Raw genomic sequence first — 19,000 nt, forward strand, 5'->3', positions numbered from 1 at the left:
GTCCAACTGTTCTCGCAGTTGGCCAGCCTGATGCCTCTAAAAAGCCCAAGTGTTATGACTAAGTTATCACACTTAAGGTGGTTCAGGTATTCATCATCATGTTAATGAAATGAATCACATCCATTCTCAATGTTCAACAAAAGAGACAAGCAGCTATTTTAAGCTAGATAAAACAACAACAACAAAACATTATTTCATCTCTCACTTTTGGAACATGCTCTAGTGACATCTAGTGGCTCATTCTTTGGAGCACAGCTTTTATTTTATGAGTACCGTATCAAGAGGAAAAAGAAAATTGCCCTCTTACAGAGAGAGATCAATGTTCTTCCATATTTCGTAGTATTAGAAGTCAAGATTGAGAACTCCTCTGACTTGGGGACTCTAGGAAGGCCTAACATAAGATGTTCTGTGGATAATAATTCATTTCACTATTCAAAATGCAGCAAAGGCTAATATGACTACTGCTGCCACCAACAAATAGCTAATTAACTCAGAAGATGCGGGGGGGGGGGGGAGGACATGAGAAGGAAAAATAAATGTTACTTCTTCCTAAGGAAGGACTTCAGTTTCACTATTTTAAACAACACCAAGCTGCACATTTCACTGTGGGCTTCTGAGGGACTGTTACAGACCCAACATTATAAATGACAACTGACCTTATCAGCTCCAACTGAGCAAGTTCCTGATTTGCTTGAAATATTGGTTTTTTAGTAAAAAGTTCACCCAGGATACACCTGGAGGAGAGGAGAAACAGACAGAACATTTTCATCAATACCATTTTAACTTTGTTGTTGCAAAATATTCTGCTCCTATTAAAAGCCTTACCCGCAGCTCCAGACATCAATGGCAGGTGTGTATCGTTCTTCTCCCAATAAAAGTTCAGGAGGACGGTACCATAAAGTGATAACTTTGTTGGTATATGGTCGACTGGAAAAGAAAACAAATTTGAATTTTCTCAGAAAAATGAATTACTATGAGTAACTCAAAATACTGGGGTGGGGAGGGGGGATAAAACATCTCACAGTTCTCCTGATCCCACTCAGAAGTAGAAAAAAACCCCTTAAAAAACAATGTGCTCATCACTAGAATCACAGGTTTCCTTTCACTATTTGTCTGCCTCAAAATAACCATAATTATTTTATTATCTTCTCAGTTCAGTTACGAACTATACAAGTCTTAATTCCCAAGCAATTCAAAACACAGAAGGAAACCTATCTTGAACTGGCTTGAAAACAAAACATTTTGAATTTCACTGGCTCTGAATGGACTTTACAAGCATCCACCACCAGGTTAAGACCTCCATTTTATATCTATAAATATGTCTACAGAAAATGGAGATTTCTTAATAAGATCCCTTATGCCCGTGCTACTTATTTGAAGAAAGCAATTTTAAAAGCATAGGCCCAATTCTCACAGAGGCAATAGTTACGTATCTGTATCTAAATATTCCACTTCAGGGTAGAATAAGGGGCTTACAGAATAAGTCTTCACAAAACATTCATAAGAACTAAGCCTGTTAAATAGATTTGGCTGGCACCCTTCACTCAAACACTGTGTCGTGCACACTGCTGCAGGGCTGTGTGTTTTGTGTGGAAGATCATTCAATTGCATGAGCACCCCACCCCACCTGCAGTCTAAATCAGGCTTCCTCAACCTCGGCCCTCCAGATGTTTTTGGCCTACAACTGCCATGATCCCTAGCTAGCAGGACCAGTGGTCAGGGATGATGGGAGTTGTAGTCTCAAAACATCTGGACGTCCGAGGTTGAGGAAGCCTGGTCTAAATGGTTACAGCACAGGTGAGGCTTTACTATGGTCATGAAGTTAAGGCCATTGAACTAATACAGGTACAGGCTTGAGAATCAGTAAACAGCATTATGGAACAACTCTCTCCATTTAGATTAAATAGGAATATATAATTTGCATTTTATTTTTCTCTTGAAGTGGTATTCTGAAAAGCTACATAATATTTTAAACAAGCCAAAATTTAATTCAAGTCATTAATTCAAATGATATAAAACCACAGAAAAAAGCAAAATGGGTTAAAGCCATGGAAAATAACTAGGGCTGCCATATTTTGAAGAGCAAAAAAGAGAACATATTTGCCAACTTCTACTTTTAACTATGGTTCACTATTAGGACTCTACTCGTGAAAAAGAGGACGTGTCCTGGAAAAAGATGAGACATTTCAACCGTATAACTATTTTCTGCTACTTTTATTACCAAACTTTTTTAAACGCTTCACCTAGCTTTTAAAATTTACTTATGAGGAATTTCTCAAAACACTGTCAAGAAGAACTGACCTGTAGCTTTGGACTTAGTATTAGACTTACCTCTCCTCAGAGCTATACAGCCGAGCAAGCCCAAAATCTGCAAGCTTGATCTGCCCTCTAGTGGAAAGAATAAAGATTTTACGCAATTTTTAAATATCTAAACAAAGGGTGTGAGGAAATGAAATCAGAAAAAAATATAAATCCCTGCATGAAGAAAAAAGAATTTGTAGCATATCTTAATGCTTATGAACTAAAACTTAGCGTATGTATCACAATAAATAGAAATACGTAAAGAATCTACTTAAAGTTCTAAATGGCTAAGTTGGTTAGTTTTCCATACAATATTATTAATATTATGAAACAACTTTCATGTTATGACAGCAAGACCCTTGGTAAAAACCCTCAGATAAGTCATTTTAAGTTTTATAACATGGTGGGTTGTTTACATACCACTTTCAAACTTGAATACCCAAAGTGGCATACTGTATAGTTAAAACAATATATAATGCAGGTAAATGATGTAATAGAAACAAAAAATTACAGAACAACAGTGCAGCAGTAATAGAGATAAACCCCAAGTAAGCCACCATTATTTCCTTACCAATTGCAACAGCAACTCTCTGAGGTCTTATAGGCAGTGGGTCCTGTTCCTGCCCCCTCCACTTCACATGCAGTGAGATTTATATTATTTTAAGTATATACCTACCACTTAAAGAGATGTTTTAAAAATTAAGCTATAAAACTTTCCTAAATAAAAATAAACTTTGCATACACAGAAGACCCACTGACCTAGCTCTTAGGGCATATCCCATTATGTGCAGAAATGGTGCTTTGTGTGAACAGAGAAAATACAGTGGCACCTCGGGTTAAGAACTTAATTCGTTCTGGAGGTCCGTTCTTAACCTGAGGTACCACTTTAGCTAATGGGGCCTCCTGCTGCTGCCGCCACGCAATTTCTGTTCTCATCCTGAAGCAAAGTTCTTAACCCGAGGTACTATTTTTGGGTGAGACGAGTCTGTAACCTGAAGCGTATGTAACCCAAGGTACCACTGTAGTTCCACTATTCTGCATTCAAATGCTTAAGATTGTGCACATGCAGAAGAAACATGCCTCTGTTACTGTAGTGGACTGATAGCATGTCAGGTATTATGCACATAGAGCATTCCACAAATGGGGAGCCACTACAGAAAAGGCCCATTCTCGTGTGTCCACTCTCTGGACCTCACATGGAGGCAGCACGTGAAGAAGGGCCTTAGATAATGAACAAAGAGTCCAGGATGGTTTATATGGGGAGAGACGGTCCTTCGGGTATTGCGGTCCTAAGCCATTATAGGTCAAAACCCGCACTCTGAATTGGGCCTGGAAGCTAATTGGCAGCCAGTGCGGTCAGGTCCACATTTCCTGCTTCACGTGGTCTTGCAGATGCCTGCAGTTGGGAAGCCTGCACACATGGCCTCTTTTATTGACCATTCTGGGTCGCACAACCACTGCCACAGTGTCATTTCTCCTGGTAGATCAAGAGGCGCAGATGACTGCAAAGGTTGCAAGGTTTCTAGCTGGGGCAATCAGAATAAGGTCCACTATTTGACTGCTGATTCAGAACCCTAAACCGTGTTTTATATAACCGCCTTTTATTTTGTTCTGTGTATATCGCAATGCTTTTTGTTGCTATGGCCGACGGCTGATGCAAATAAAGTTTCATTCATTCATTCATTCATTCATTCATTCATTCATGGAACCAAGGCAATATCACTATTTGTTCCCAGAAACCAAATTGTACATGGAATTCACTATATAGTTGAGGAAACAACTGTAATATCTAAGTAACCACTGCTTTAATTCAGGAGTGGAGAACCTCCAGCCTGCAGGTCCAATTTGGCCCAGCACAAGTCCCCATTTGGTCCACAAGGCTGTTTTCCCCAAACCATACCCACTTGCCCAACACCCCACATCAGATGGTTCCAGTTTCCCCATGGGAAATTTGATCCCACAGCCAATCCCTGCAGAAAGGTTTGAAGTTACCTCCCCCACCATTAAAGACTCTTTCCAAGACCTGTTTGATGCGTTGAAGTCCTGAAGATAATCGCCTGATAGCACTGTGATGCCAGGCAATTGGTCAACCACTTAAATTTGGCCAGCGGAAATGGAAAGTAAATATTCCATATCAGATTCTTGTTTGAATACCCAAAGGTATCCATCCAACTTACTACTAAAATATTCATCTGCCAAAAAAAGGTTATCCACCACTGCCTGTCCTACTGTCCTTCCAGATCCATTCTGCAGAAACTCAAGCTTAAAGATGAACCAGCTCATTTGAAATGCCTTACGGCTAATGATAGTTACAAAAAACCTAGAAACATAATCCTGCCAAGACTTCCTAGTCTTATAATAATTTCATTTTTATATACCCAATACAATTTAAAATGCCCGAACATGGCAAGACAATAACTTCATCTGCCAATACGTTATACTGCAACAGTAAAATGTATTAGTCAGGGGAGATTAATTGGGGAATAGTTGACTTGATGGCAACTATACAGTGAGCAAAGGGCTCCATTTATATTTTCAGTTTATTTTTGGTATATTGATTTCCTTGCCATTGTACATTTGTTTGTAAATTTTCCTGATGCATTATTAAGTACTGGCATCCAATGAAATTGTTTTGCCATTATTAGGGCATGTATAAAGTGAAGTCAAAGGAATAATAAGCCTTTGGAAGATTCTGCTTTTAGGTATTTTGTAATTTTATATTTGCTTTTAAGGAACTTTAGCTCTCCAAATTAGAAGCCTATTTTCTTACAGACATGAGTGGCAAGCCTTTCCAGGTGAACCAATGATTCAGTCTTTATATAAGCCTGATGCCTGTGAGTATTCTAACAAGATAAGCAGTTGCATTTATTTATTTCATAAAATTTATACACCGTTTGACTGTAAAAAAACCAACCAACCTCAAAGTGCTTTACCAAAAAGATAAAAACAATCAAATTATCAATAAGAACAACAATTTAACATTTTCAAAAAAAGAAAGTAACAATAGACTAAAACTCAGATTAACTTTCTAAACATTTAGGTAGGCTTGTCTAAACAAATATGTTTTTAGTAGCAGCCAAAAAGGGCACACTAAATGTGGATTAAACTATATGGATTAAACTATGAAGTTCATACAATTAAAAGTACTATTAAAATGTATAGACTGCATTGTTTGTTGTTAGGTGTCTTTGGAGAAAGTGTGTACAGTGGTGCCCCGCAAGACGAACGCCTCGCAAGACGGAAAACCCGCTAGACGAAAGGGTTTTCCATTTTGGAGGCGCTTCGCAAAACGAATTTCCCTATGGGGTTGCTTCGCAAGACGAAAAAATCTTGCGTCCCCCCCCCCGCGGGTTTCCCCCCACTTTTTCCACCCTTTTCCTAAGCCGCTAAGCCGCTTATCAGCTGTTCCGCTGATAAGCCGCTTAACATCTGATCGCTAGAAGCTGCTAGACAGCTGTAGCGCTAATCCGCTAAGCTGTCAATGGGCTTGCTTCGCAAGACGAAAAAACCGCTAGACGAAGAGAATCGCGGAACGGATTCTTTTCGTCTAGCGAGGCACCACTGTATTGTAGTGTCTGAAGTAGCTCTCAGCAGCTTTAAAAGAAGTGTATCACCAGTGCAAATAAAATCCAACTGCAGCATAAGACATGTATTAGTAAAAACAAAAGTCTTGAAGCACCATCTGTAAGGGAAGTTTTAGTTGCAATTCTTCACTACATGGGATTGAACCTGATGTCCCTTGGGGTCCCTTACAACTCTATTATTCTATTATTCTACCCTGGAGACAAACACATTTATTATGACATAAACTTTGGTGGACGATTGTCATCAGCCTATTCACCATCAGACTATTAGCAAGCTCTTTATCAACCTGTGTTAATGCAAGTTATGATTCATCAAGACATTTTTGCATTTCTAACATCTGTGTATACAAAACTGAATGAATACCTGTTGTTTAGTAAGATGTTGGAGCATTTAATATCTCTGTGCAAGAAATTCTTCTTGTGACAATAATCCAAGCCTTCCATCAACTGCCTCATGAATGATTTAATATGACTCTCATCAAAATGAACCAAGCCAGATTCTAGGAGTCCCATCAGGTCATGATCCATATATTCAAACACAAGGTAAAAAGCACCTGCAGGGAAATTTTTTTTTCATGTTTAGTTTAATTTTTGAAGACAACTGTTAACTCCATGCACTGAAATGAGATTTGTTCAGTTCACTACTTAGACATATGTTGCCAAAATGCTGTAAAGTAAGTAAGCATATCTTTCTTAAACATATTTCTAGAGAGGGAGGGATTTTACAAACCTATTCAGGACACTATTCTACATTTCAAGTTGGAATACCAATCTTTACCTCTGCACCTATTTTCATGGGAGTTGGAGGAGAGAAATTGCAAAGATATATTGTATACAAAACTGTTACCTGCTTTGATAATGGAGATTACAGGCATGGATGTCAGAATGACACCCACAACAAAATATCACATATGCAAAAGCTCATACAGGTCTTTTTCCACAATGCTAAGCTATCTTCTGTTTCAACAAGGCCATATTATAAGCCATACTGAGGGCTCCATCAGCGTTGTGGCAAGATAAAATCTCCCTGAGATACTGGAAAATTCTGCCAGTCAGTGTAGACAATACTGAGGTAGTTGAGTCAATGGTCTCTCTCTAAGGCAATGGTCAATGGTCTCTCTATAATGGTCTCTCTCTATGTATCTTTATATGACACTTTCCATCTTGCTGGAAATGCAATGGGAAACTGCAAAAACACTCCAAGGTCTAGTATTATTTCAAGCCAGCTAACATTCAAATGCATTCTTTTTTTCCATTGTAAAACGAATCAAGATCCAACCAATAAAAACATATGGAGTTAAACTGAATATAAATCCCAAAAACCTTTACTGAAATAGGTTTTTTCCTCAAGAATCTCAATTTACGTTTGATATGCTTCCACAACTATTTAACAGCGTGTATATAACCTCATGAACTCACTGCTTAAGGTTATCCAACTGCTAAAATAAAAGATGAAGCCATTTCATGATTACTGTACTTCGTCTAACTCCAGTCACTTATATTCACAGTTCTACAGAATAAAAGCTGAAGAAATGCCTCTTAATGACCAGTCAGTTACACTGAATTCTCCAATCGCTGACAGACTTCCCATTAGTTCTGAGAGAGCCAAGTAAAGCAACTCATGTACAATGAGAACAGAGAAGGAACTCTGCAGTGAAGCATCCTCTGATAGCTGCATGACTGCTGTCAGTGAAACCTTCCAAGCTTCAGGCTTGCGCTAACATCGGCTTGCTAGCACTCAAACAAACAAAAAATTTCATGAAGACTACATTTGATTCACAGGACAAAGACTGTAAATCCTTTCAAGAACAAATCTGCAGGATACGGTAACCTTTGCCTTTAGACTTATGGTTTCACATGACTGCAAACTGATTAGACTAACGTGAATCCATACTGTTTTAAGTCGTTATCTCTTCAGTGCTTTCTGGATCGTGTTTCTGAAGCAGCTTTTTACCATTTTGACAAATCTTTCATTAAAAAAAAAAAGCTCAAGTTCTACACATTTTCCCAACCTGAACAAACTAATTGTTACATAAACAAAATAAAGTGCTTCCACTTAGCCTACTTTACCTAACCATTATCTGCACAATAGGGGTGGATACAGAAACCCTCTTACCACAGCCCAGACCATTAAAAGCCACTGAAACTTTTCAGCCCAAATCACAAAGTCAAAGACTGAGAAGATCAAATTTACCTAGTGCAACTCTCCACTGCAACCATCTGTCTGCCACATGCCACTGCCACCCTAACTGAGATAGACTAGTGTGCCCTGAGCAAAGAGCAAGTGCACTGCAGACAGAGGACTGAATGCCAAAGAACTGACACAGCCAAGTTCTAGCCACATGCTTAAGGAAAATTCTCAGACAATTTCTCAACATCCCTCTAACTCCCAAAATGACAATCAAACAAGGAACCATTTCAAAGATTTACTAGACACAATAATAGCTTTTTAAAACAAAAGAGGAACCAAAGTAATGATCTGAGTGAGTTCAGATCACAACTTGGCTAAAACGTTGACCCTACTTGCTAATCCTCTAATACAGCCTTCTCTAACCATGTGTCCTCCGTGTGGTCTGGACTACACTTCTATCAACCCCAGCCAGCAGGATCAATGGTCAGAGATGACAGGAAGTGTAGACCAAAACATCTGAAGGGCACCAGGATGGAGAAAGCTGTTCTAATGGTATTTTCTCAAGAGGAAAGCAAACTGGCAGTGGAGCACAAACTGGGAGGTATAGAGATGGGGGTTATAAAAAAGGAGGGAAGTGGCATGGGAATGAGGGTGAAGGTGAAATCAGGGCTACTAAAGTGGCTGCAGAATAGGAGGAAGTGGCGTCCTAATTGGGCGGAAGGTGCAAAGAGGGCTTAGTAGTTCCAATGTGTGTGAATGTGCAAGAAGCTACCGTGGGGTGGATGGTGTTCAAGGAGGAGGAGACATGAATATGGGAGAGAAGGTGCAAAGCGGCCCTGCAGAACAGAAGAAAGAAGTGGCTTAAAAATGGCATTGGGAAGGTGAAAAGGGAGCTTCGGAGGAGTTGTGTGGCGTGGGAAGGGAAAGCTCTAGTGGGTTAACATGGGGGATGACATAAGTGAGAAAAGTTTCTACACCCCTTCAAAAAAATGCCCTTGGTGATTTTTGTTTAGTGCTGGGATTTTGTTTTGCCACACATCCCAGAAGTTATTATATAGGGCTGCCATATGTCTGGGATTTCAAAGGCAGAATTGACCTCTGGGAGGGTGTTTCCAAAAGGCGGTGCTTTGTCCTGGATCTTGGAGAAGTCAACTGAAAAATCACAACAACTTTCAGGGTTTCTACTTTTTGGAATATGGCAACACTATATTATATAGGGTATATATAGTACTATACTATATAATATATATAGGCTATATATTATATAGCAATTGCATTACTTGTGATTTTGTTGTATTTGTGGATATTCACTTTCCTAGAAATCTTTACAGCTCAGAAAAGGGGGATAAATGTATTTTAGCAAGGCATATATTTTAAAAATGCCAATTCAATGAGAAAAACTGAATAGTATATAGGATGCTATTATCTTGCTCATATTAATGTGGGCAAGGGCTTGTCTCTTCTAAAGAAACCATGTTTACATATGAAGAAGTGCATGAGTTACATTAGTGCATGAGTTACAGAAGTGCATGAGGTGCATTCAAATCAGGACTGTTAACACAACAGTACTCTACATACCTTTGTCTTTCTTAAAATCCAAAGCATCTTCCTTATCTGTTACTATTTCCTTCATGTTGATTATGCTTTGGTGAGTAAGTTGTCGAAGAATCTTAATTTCTCGAATAGCTGTAATTGGAAAGCCTTCCTTCTCATTATCCAACCGTACCTTCTTCAGTGCCACCATTTCCCCTATAAAATAATGTTTTTATTCTATAATGATGTAATTGCATTCAATTCAGAATTTCCTGTGGCTGTCTGTATAATGTGAGACTATCAGGTATCTTATAAAACTGAAACAGAAATTTACTGCATAGAAAATGAAAATGAGTATATTTAAGCAGATTCAGTATGCAAATCTCTATGCAAATAAACAAGTTAAAACTGCTTCTACTACCACAATGTCACTTTCTCATTTCCTTTTAACATGCATGACAGCAATCTCTGCTACAAACCACTATGCAAGGCATCAGTCAGAGAAGATGTTCCGCATATGCTTTTCTGTATGGATGTGATCCCCCAAATCCCATTTCAAAAACCAATTTATTTTGCCCACTTAAGTTGATCCAGCAGTCGGAAGAACCTGTTTGTGGCTATGGAGCACAAGGCCCATTACAAAAGCTTAGAATGAAAGGTCTGTGCAAACATTATGGTGTAAATTCAAATTTCACCTCCAAATCACATGTGGTCCATCAACTCCAGTATTTTGCAACTCCACAGCAAGGTAGCAATACATTTATTCCACAAATATCAGAGATTGGGAGAAACTCAATGTTTGTGTGGGAACGTCACCTCACATAATAAGACTTCCCCTTACTCTATTCATCCCTTTGTCCCCCCAACCCCAGCTGTGCTGGACTGTTCCCCAACTCTTCAGAGAACATTTGGATACAGCTGGATGTCACACGTTTATTTTAGCACTAGTATTATTTACCCAACTTTCTATTCCTCCTCCTGTCTCAATAAGCACTTGAAGTCCATAACTGACCCTTTTCCCATTCAATACTTCTGCACTGAATATTTGCACTTGGTTGCCACAGTCTGGTGGTGCACATGCTCAATTCCACACATTTTACTATATCCATGGACTAAGCCGCACACTGGAAGAAGTGTGAAGAGTCAGCTTCTTGAACTTTCCTTAAGGGCTTGTAGCCTAAACACACAATCATCTCAAGTACTGTCTTGCAGCTGTGGAGAATAATTGCATAATATATGCTCAGGAACTTGACAAAGACACAAAACATGCTGTGGTGATCACACTCAAAGTCAGCTATTTCTATGTGAATTGATTTTGAAAGCTTACCTGTATCTTTATCTCTTGCTTTGTAAACTTGCCCATAAGTTCCTTCTCCAATAATGCCAATGATATCAAATTTATCAACACAGCGTTTCCCCCAGTCAATTTCTTTTTGCTTTGTTTCACCATGGCGTGGTCCACATATCCTAGCAGACAGTAAAATGCAATTTGAGTGCATTTCCATATCTATATAATAATATTGTATAGATGTGTTTTGGGTTTTTTTAAAAAGGATTTTACTGATTGTGTTTATTGTAATCAGTTTTAGTATTTCTGTTATATTTATAAGTCACTTTGAGCCATTTCCATGAGTAATATGTATAATAATTATAAAAAAGAAAATATTAATAAAAATTCTTCTTAGAGTATCTGCTCTTTTGTGCATACTATGACTTCAGCATTTATTTTCAGTCTAAACAAATGCTGCCATTAACCACAACTGTCATTTGCAATTTCTTTTAAACCCCTATGACTGTTGCATGTATCCCTGGGGGTGTTGGTTTGCATTTACTGCTGATACTGAGCGGATTTCCAAAAACATTCTAATACAAAACAAGGATCATCTGTTTTCTGGGAAAACTAAAAAGAAACTCAGAATGCAATATCTTTCTTTCCATAGAAAAATGGAGAAATGAAAGGATACATGATCTCAACCTGTACCAGCCAAATGCAGGTGTGGGTGTTTTAAATCCCAATATGACTTGTTAAATTATTTCATTACCCATTTCAGAGATTTCACTCTTTATTCCTACATCCAGGTCCTGCTATCCATCTGCTTGTTATCCTCAAATTTACTTGTCCAAATACAAAGAATTGTGCCCAGACCTCACTACACACATGGCTCATTCAGATATCGAAACAGCCAGAGTTTGCCTACTTCCTTACTTGTTCGTGCTTTGCTAGTCAGCAGCTGCCATTTTCAGGCAGAAACCATGGAGAGGTGAGGGGGGGGGTAGAGTTTGGACAAATCAGGGAGCAGGGGAGATGGGACAAATCAGCTTTACCTTTGCCTCTCTTTTGCTAGCTGGTTGCAGCCATTTTAGGAAGAAGCCATGGCAGGAGAGGGGAAGAGACATTAGAAATGTTCTCATAGGAATCAATGGAAATCGTGGACTTGTTATGCAAATGCTTGCCTAACAAACGATTTCCAGGGAATGCACTGTGTTCAGGTAAGCCGGACCTGCATGTATTTCAAACTCCTTGTTGCTCAGAAATTAGACGCTATAATAAATTTACTGGATGAAGAAAACAGCATGCTATAATCTGATATTTCAGCAAGCCACTCGAAACATTTATGATATGGGTGGGATGAGGCATACTGAAGATTAAATATATGTTTAAGGCATATATTTCTGCCTATAGATCTAGGTGCAAAATGGTGATAAAGCTTTGTTATATCGGTATAATGAAATGGCAGCACACAACTGGTAGAAATGAAAGAAGGCTGTTCCATTAGCTGTATTTACAATCTGCCAGTGCATCTAGACTGGCAGTTTTAAAAGTACATGCAAACACAATTATGCTAACCTACTTCAGTTTTAGCTCCTTTTACTTCCTAAAACGAGTAAAATATTAAAAAGAAGCCTTAACAGAATCCTACGAATACTAATATGAGTAAGCTACCAGCATTTCTTATATTCAATAGCTCAAACAGAGATTTTATAGTGATACGATATGGAAGTGAAATACATGTATTATAGAAAAAGAAAAACTCTGTGCATACTTCGGTCTCTTTTTAAGATGTGGCTGCACTGGTGTTTTTTTCTCTTCTGGACTTCTGGACAAATCATCTCCTCCAGGCAACTCAGGTGGCAGAGGCAGATCTTCCAGCAAGTGACGCAATTTCTTCTCCACTTCTTTCTTAACAGCTTTCACAGAAATGCTCCCTTGAAAACTAGAGAAATATAGACAAACCTTTGGTAGTTTCCTATTTCAAAATCCGATGCCAGAAATCTAAGTCAGTTTTCCATAGTACAGCCTTCTCTAGCATTAATTTTGAATATGTGAAGGCACAAGCAACTGGAAATCAAATTTGCAAATATGTTAATAATATTAATAATCTAATATTAATATTATACTAGAATTTGAGGCTACAGCATTTGCCTAATCATTCAGAAATTTAAATAACAGGCATTTTTCAATACAACTCTGACATATAGGGAGCTCCAGCTAATTTGGGTATTATCTGTTACATGTTCACCTGGAGGTATATTAAGATTTATTTTTCTGAAACTTATTTGACTATTACACTCCCCATAGCAGGGGTGTAATTCGACCCACCTGGTCTCTCCATTTGAGCTGTGAGGCCATTTCTACCAAGCCATGCCCACCCACCCTCCAGCCAATGCCATATAGGACATCAGGTATGAGCAGGTAAGGACAGGACTTGGCCAAAATGATGCCGATCACCTGGTCTACAGTGTCTGCAAAGATCTTTTAAAACATCAGGGCAAGATAGCACTCTGAGAGGATTTCTGAAGACCCCTGCAGGCTGGAGAGGTCACCCAACATAATTGTGATGCCAGGTGGCTGACAGGCGGGTAGGGGAATCCATCAGGCTAGAAAGGTTCCTCAGCCCTGCCCCATAGCATATGAGAACCAATTTCTGCAGTGTCTACCTACATGATGTATATAGGACAGATTAAGACTGGCTGTTATGGAGGGTTCTCAAACAAAATTCCAGTTTGAAGGTGCTTGTTTTTTTCAATGTCCCCCTTATTAGTTTAATTTTTTAAAAATGCTATATTTACAAAGGCTCAAAATTTTGAATTTTAAAATTGTCTTAAGTTTACATGGAATAAATAATGGTAAAATTCAGTTGTAATGCCAAAGTTAGTATCTTCTGGAATAACCGGGAGATAATGGTATTTCCAATGTTCTATTCCTTTTTATTCCATATACAGTCAAACCTTGGTTGTTGACTGTAATCCGTTCCGGAAGACTGTTCGACTTCCGAAATGTTTGACAACCAAGGCGCAGCTTTCGATTGGTTGCAAGAGCTTCTTGCACTCAAGTGGAAGCTGCGGCGGATGTTCGGGTTCCGAAAAATGTTCGGAAACTGGAGCATTTACTTCTGGGTATTCAGGAGTCAAAACGTATGATAACGGAGGCGTTCGAGAACCGAGGTTTAACTGTAGAGTGCTTCCACTTTTTCCCCCCCAATACACAGGTTGAATGGATCTGCATCTATGGATATTTAAGTGTAATTCCTCAATAAGCAATAACACAATTCAAAACATGGGCATAGCCAGGGGTGGTGGCAGGGGAGGTGACTGCCCCCACAATCAATCAAAATCAATACAAATCTGAGGTTCTGCCCCCCTCCCCCCGCCATGAAAGTCTGCCACCCAACAAAAATCCTGGCTACGCCCATGTTCAGGAAGATTAAATATGACTTGCTATTATGATTTATTTTGGGTGGTTTGAATAACAGATATACTCATGCATTTTCCAGGTACCACTAATGTTGCAAGAATTTTAACATCTTAGCTAGTTCAACTTTGTTTTTAAATTGTTGACTAATTTTCTGCTGAGGGTCTTTTGAGGCTGAAACATATATATATGTACCATGTTATTCCATTAGGTTTATCAGTCTTATCTCATGTACAGCTATTGGTAGATGTTTTGGGTTCATTTTATTAATCAATTTATTCAAATTAAATGTTTCTACACACTTTCTTCCTTGTTCGTCCTTTATTTATTTATTTATTTATTTATTTATTTATTTATTTATTTATTTCTCGCCCTTCACCTTACGGTCCCAAGACAAGGACAGAACTGGTACAGAACTGTGGAGAATTACCAAAAGTAAAGAGGAAAGTAAAGGTAAAGGAAGGTGGGATCAATCGGCTTATGCCCTCCTCACCTGGGACAATCTATATGGCCAAAAAAATGAAGAACACTGTTGCCAAAAATACACCACAATTCAGCTATCACACTCTATTTTGTTTGTTACAGTAAATGTACGTGTCAACCTGGCAAGGAGCCGAAGACAGGCTCAGACACAGGTTTGGTTAGTCTGAACTCAACAGTATTTACTCAGAAGTCCAACAAGGTTTCATTCCTAAAAACATTATTGCACGTATAATGATCATCTTCAGTTTCCTCATTCTTACTCCAAGAGAAAAAAGACGTTTGCTATATCAGTTCAGCAGTTGCAGCTATCTTTGTAAAGAAACCATTATTGTTCACTCCAGTAGCAACCGCTCTCAATATGGCCACTGCCATAGCTAGCCACAAATGGCATTGTTTGAAAAGAAAAACAACTATTGAGGAATCACAGCAGGTGGGAAGAAACAAGACATATGATAGTGAATTCCTTCAAGCTGTGATCCTATGCACACTTATATGTACTAAGCCCACAGAATTAAACAGGAATGTGCTTATGCGTAGGACATGTAAACCTCTCTTGGAAGCGTGAGAGAGGCGAGAGGCAAGGTGGGGGTTACAAAAAAAAAAGAGCAGTCAGAGACTGAGTTGAAAGAGAGGCGGAAAGCCATATGAGATAAACTTCACTGATTTCAGCTCACTAATTAGGTAACAGGTGGGAGGTGGGAGGTGTGTAAAAGAAGAGTTGCATGAACTGGAGTTTACTTGCCGAAACATTGGCTACAGGCTTCTAGTAATATTATGATACAGGTCCACACAAAGTACCGTATTTTTCGCTCTATAAGACGCACCAGACCACAAGACGCACCTAGTTTTTGGAGGAGGAAAACAAGAAAAAAAAATATTCTGAATCTCAGAAGCCAGAACAGCAAGAGGGATTGCTGCGCAGTGAAAGCATCAATCCCTCCTGCTGTTCTGGCTTCTGGGATAGCTGCGCAGCCTGCATTTGCTCCATAAGACGCACACACAGTTCCCCTTACTTTTTAGGAGGGTAAAAGTGAGTCTTATAGAGCAAAAAATACGGTAAATGAGAAAGAGGTAAAAATCTTTTAAGACTGTAGGTCCTTTAATATACTAAGACTGCTGTCTGGTCTGTGGATATCAAGAAAAAGGTTATTTTCCCCCTTACATACCTCTTATCAAGCATTATTCATACCTTTAACAATGGTACATAGCATCATCTTAAAAAAAACCAACCCAAACAATTTCCAGGTGGAAATTATGTCTTAAGAGAGAAAGTTAAGTATTTTACAACTCACCTATCTGTATCTTTATCTTCAGGCAGCATAGGTGGAAGAGGCAGGGGTGGAAGCGTGGAGGTTATTAGTGAAACACTGCGATCCTTTTCCTTAGATACTACACTTGGTGGGTGGGGCTTGCTTTTCTCTTTCACGGAAGCAGGTTGCAATGGTGGCTTGACAGGAGGGGCTTTACTCTCTTTCGCCACCAAAACTTTTTGCTTAGCAGCTTTCTCTACAGTCAAATTGTTTTCCCCCTTTGTCTCCTGAACAGGGACTTTAGCCTTTGCCTTATCATTTTTCAAGACTGTGCCACCTGAAGGGGAAGGTACGTGCTCAGTTTTTATCTTCTTCAGTTCCTTCACATTGTTCGCTTGAGGAATGGTCAACCCAGTGTTTTCAGCGCTTCCCTTTGTAGGTGTAGATGTGTTCGAAGCTTTCGCATTGGCCTTGGCTGCCTCTGCTGCTCTAGCTTTTTTGTTCTTATTCAACTCTGCAGCCAGGCTACTTTTTAGAGTCAGAGTACTAGGAGAAATACTCGACTGCCGACTCCTGGATCTTGATAATCTGTGCCTACTGCGGGATCTTGAGTGCCTTGATGAATAAGGGCTTCTGCTTCTGGATTTTGCTGACCTTCTGTTTAGAAGAGTAAAGATTTAGTCAGTGCCTATTTTTATATTCCACCATCTTTATTGAACAGCTTTTACAACCATTTCATTAGTATGTTTGCAGGGTAACTGACTTCTTGGTTAGAACCCTTTAGCAACAGCAGGAAATAATGTGATATATTTTACAACAGAGTTCTCCCATCTCTGTTCTAGGCATTGTAAACTTGACTGAACATAAATCAGCTCCACTCTTCGTTTTGAGATCAGTGAGGTCAGGATTTAATCCAAGAAAGTTTTAAAATTATTTTTAGTACTAACAGTTTTGACTTTCACTACACCAGTAAGAGAACTTCTATAACATTTTCTCTCAGGCACAAAAGGTAAAAGCACTTAAAAACTTTTGAATAGGAAATACCTGGGAGTACAAATAGGAAGAGTGGTTCAAATCAAATCAGGCTAGCTATTTAAAATTTTATGTTAAACCAATCTACTGTGACTTATGTCATCCTTACTGTTGAACTACAATTTCTATCAGCCGCAAACACCAAGGCCAAGGTTGAAGAAGGCTAACTTAAAACTTAAATGTACTTAGAGAATGAACATTTAATATCACACAGTAATAATTAAGCTATATATACACTGTGAGTGCCTTAATGTAACAGTACATTCAGCTACAAATGTGCATGAAAATTGCACCTGTCAACACTAGTCTGGCTTGGAAAAAATAATTCCAACCATTTATTTTCTTTATTTTCAGGAGCCCTTTTATGCAAGATGCCACTGAGCAGTATTACCAGCCCTGTATAGGGAAGTTTTTAATGTTTGATGTCTTACTGTGTTTTAATTTGTTGGAAGCCGCCCAGAGTGGCTGCAGCAACCCAGTCAGATGGGTGGCATATAAATAATAAACTGTTGTTGTTGCTATTACTAGTATATCAGGCCACCACTCCTGTACAGTAGAAACTTGGTATAAATTTATATTATTGATATTCAGCTCCTCTATAGGTCTTCACATACCTGCTCTAAAGCAGGCATCCCCAAACTCGGCCCTCCAGATGTTTTGGGACTACAATTCCCATCATCCCTAACCACTGGTGCTGTTAGCTAGGGATGGGAGTTCTCGTCACAAAACTTCTGGAGGGCCGAGTTTGGGGATGCCTGCTCTAAAGGATCAATAACACATGGCTGACAGGTGGGCAGAACCACCCAGATACCAAACTCACAGCTTTGCAAGTCTCTTTGCTGCTTCCAAAAGCACTGTATCCAGCATACAGGATCTTTCCAAAGGAGAACAGCAACTGCTTGCTGTTTGGAAAGAATTGCCTGCATGTAGGACTTTGCTGTGGCCAGCAGATCTTTCCAAAGACAGGTGTTTATCTCCTCCTCTCCCAATCCTGACTGGGAGGGGAGAAAAGCAACTGCTTTTTGGAAGATCAGCTGTAGGCAGGAGCCTTATGCTCATATATATAAGTGATAGACTATCACCTCTAATTATTTGCATATTGTTTTATGTTGTTAGATTATTGATATTTATTAACATAAATTAAAAATAAATGAATAAATATATCCAGCTTTATAACTGGAGGTCCAACTGGAATCAGTATCAAAAACCTCCTTTCACTAACTGGAACCTCTCCTGGCTATTGTTATCCATGTTCTGATAACCTCCAGATTAAACTACAGCCATTTATTGGATTTCTGCTCACTTGGAAATCTACTTGGAAGCTTCAGTTACCCCCAAACATTGCTGTTCGCCTAAGCTGGTCAGGCTACTGAGAACATACCTGCTGGTTCTCCAACAGCTTCGCTAGCTGCTGGTTTACTTCTGAAACAATTCAAAATGCTGGTGGCTTATCCTTAAAATCCTATACAGCTTGAGACCTGGGGATCTGAAAAAGGAACCATCTTCTCCCACATGAACCTATCATACACTAATATTTTCTGAGGTCCTTCTCTGGGTCCATCTTTAGTATATTAGGAAAGTACAGACCTTCTCAACTGTGGCACCCTGTGTTTGGAATATTCCTTATGATGCCAGAAGGAACTCTTTTTCCTACATGCATTCTTAATCTCTGGCTGAGTGTGGCTTTATCGGCTGTTGTGCTTTTGGGCTGCTTTACTGTAAAAGTTTTACTCTTTACTGTAGTTTGATTTTATAGTTGTTGTTTTTCTCAGCTGCCTTTAAAACACATGTACAGTGGTGCCTCGCAAGACGAAATTAATTCGTTCCGCAAGTCTCTTCGTCTTGCGAGTTTTTCGTCTTGCGATGCACGGTTTTCCATAGGAATGCATTGAAAATCAATTAATGCGTTCATATGGAAACCGCCTTCCCCCGACCTCTTCTGGCGGGCGGCATTTTAAAATCGCCCGGGACAGCGGAGGACTTCTCCGCTGTC

At 39.2% G+C, this 19,000-nt stretch overlaps 1 protein-coding gene across 1 annotated transcript in view; it reads right to left on the reverse strand.

Moving 5' to 3' along the window:
- The window catches only part of CDK13 (cyclin dependent kinase 13), a 39,176-nt gene that overhangs the window by 11,247 nt on the left and 8,929 nt on the right, over positions 1–19,000 (reverse strand). Inside the window, exons 2-9 of the mRNA XM_081930980.1 lie at positions 16,018–16,632; positions 12,594–12,764; positions 10,877–11,016; positions 9,595–9,765; positions 6,250–6,439; positions 2,332–2,388; positions 826–927; positions 657–734 (exon numbers count right to left, since the gene is read on the reverse strand). Of these exons, the coding sequence (XP_081787106.1) occupies positions 657–734; positions 826–927; positions 2,332–2,388; positions 6,250–6,439; positions 9,595–9,765; positions 10,877–11,016; positions 12,594–12,764; positions 16,018–16,632 (1,524 nt within the window). The remainder of the gene's footprint in view (positions 1–656; positions 735–825; positions 928–2,331; positions 2,389–6,249; positions 6,440–9,594; positions 9,766–10,876; positions 11,017–12,593; positions 12,765–16,017; positions 16,633–19,000) is intronic.

This window comes from Podarcis melisellensis (assembly GCF_964234715.1).
Source record: "Podarcis melisellensis genome assembly, chromosome: 12".
Classification (NCBI taxonomy): domain Eukaryota; kingdom Metazoa; phylum Chordata; class Lepidosauria; order Squamata; family Lacertidae; genus Podarcis; species Podarcis melisellensis.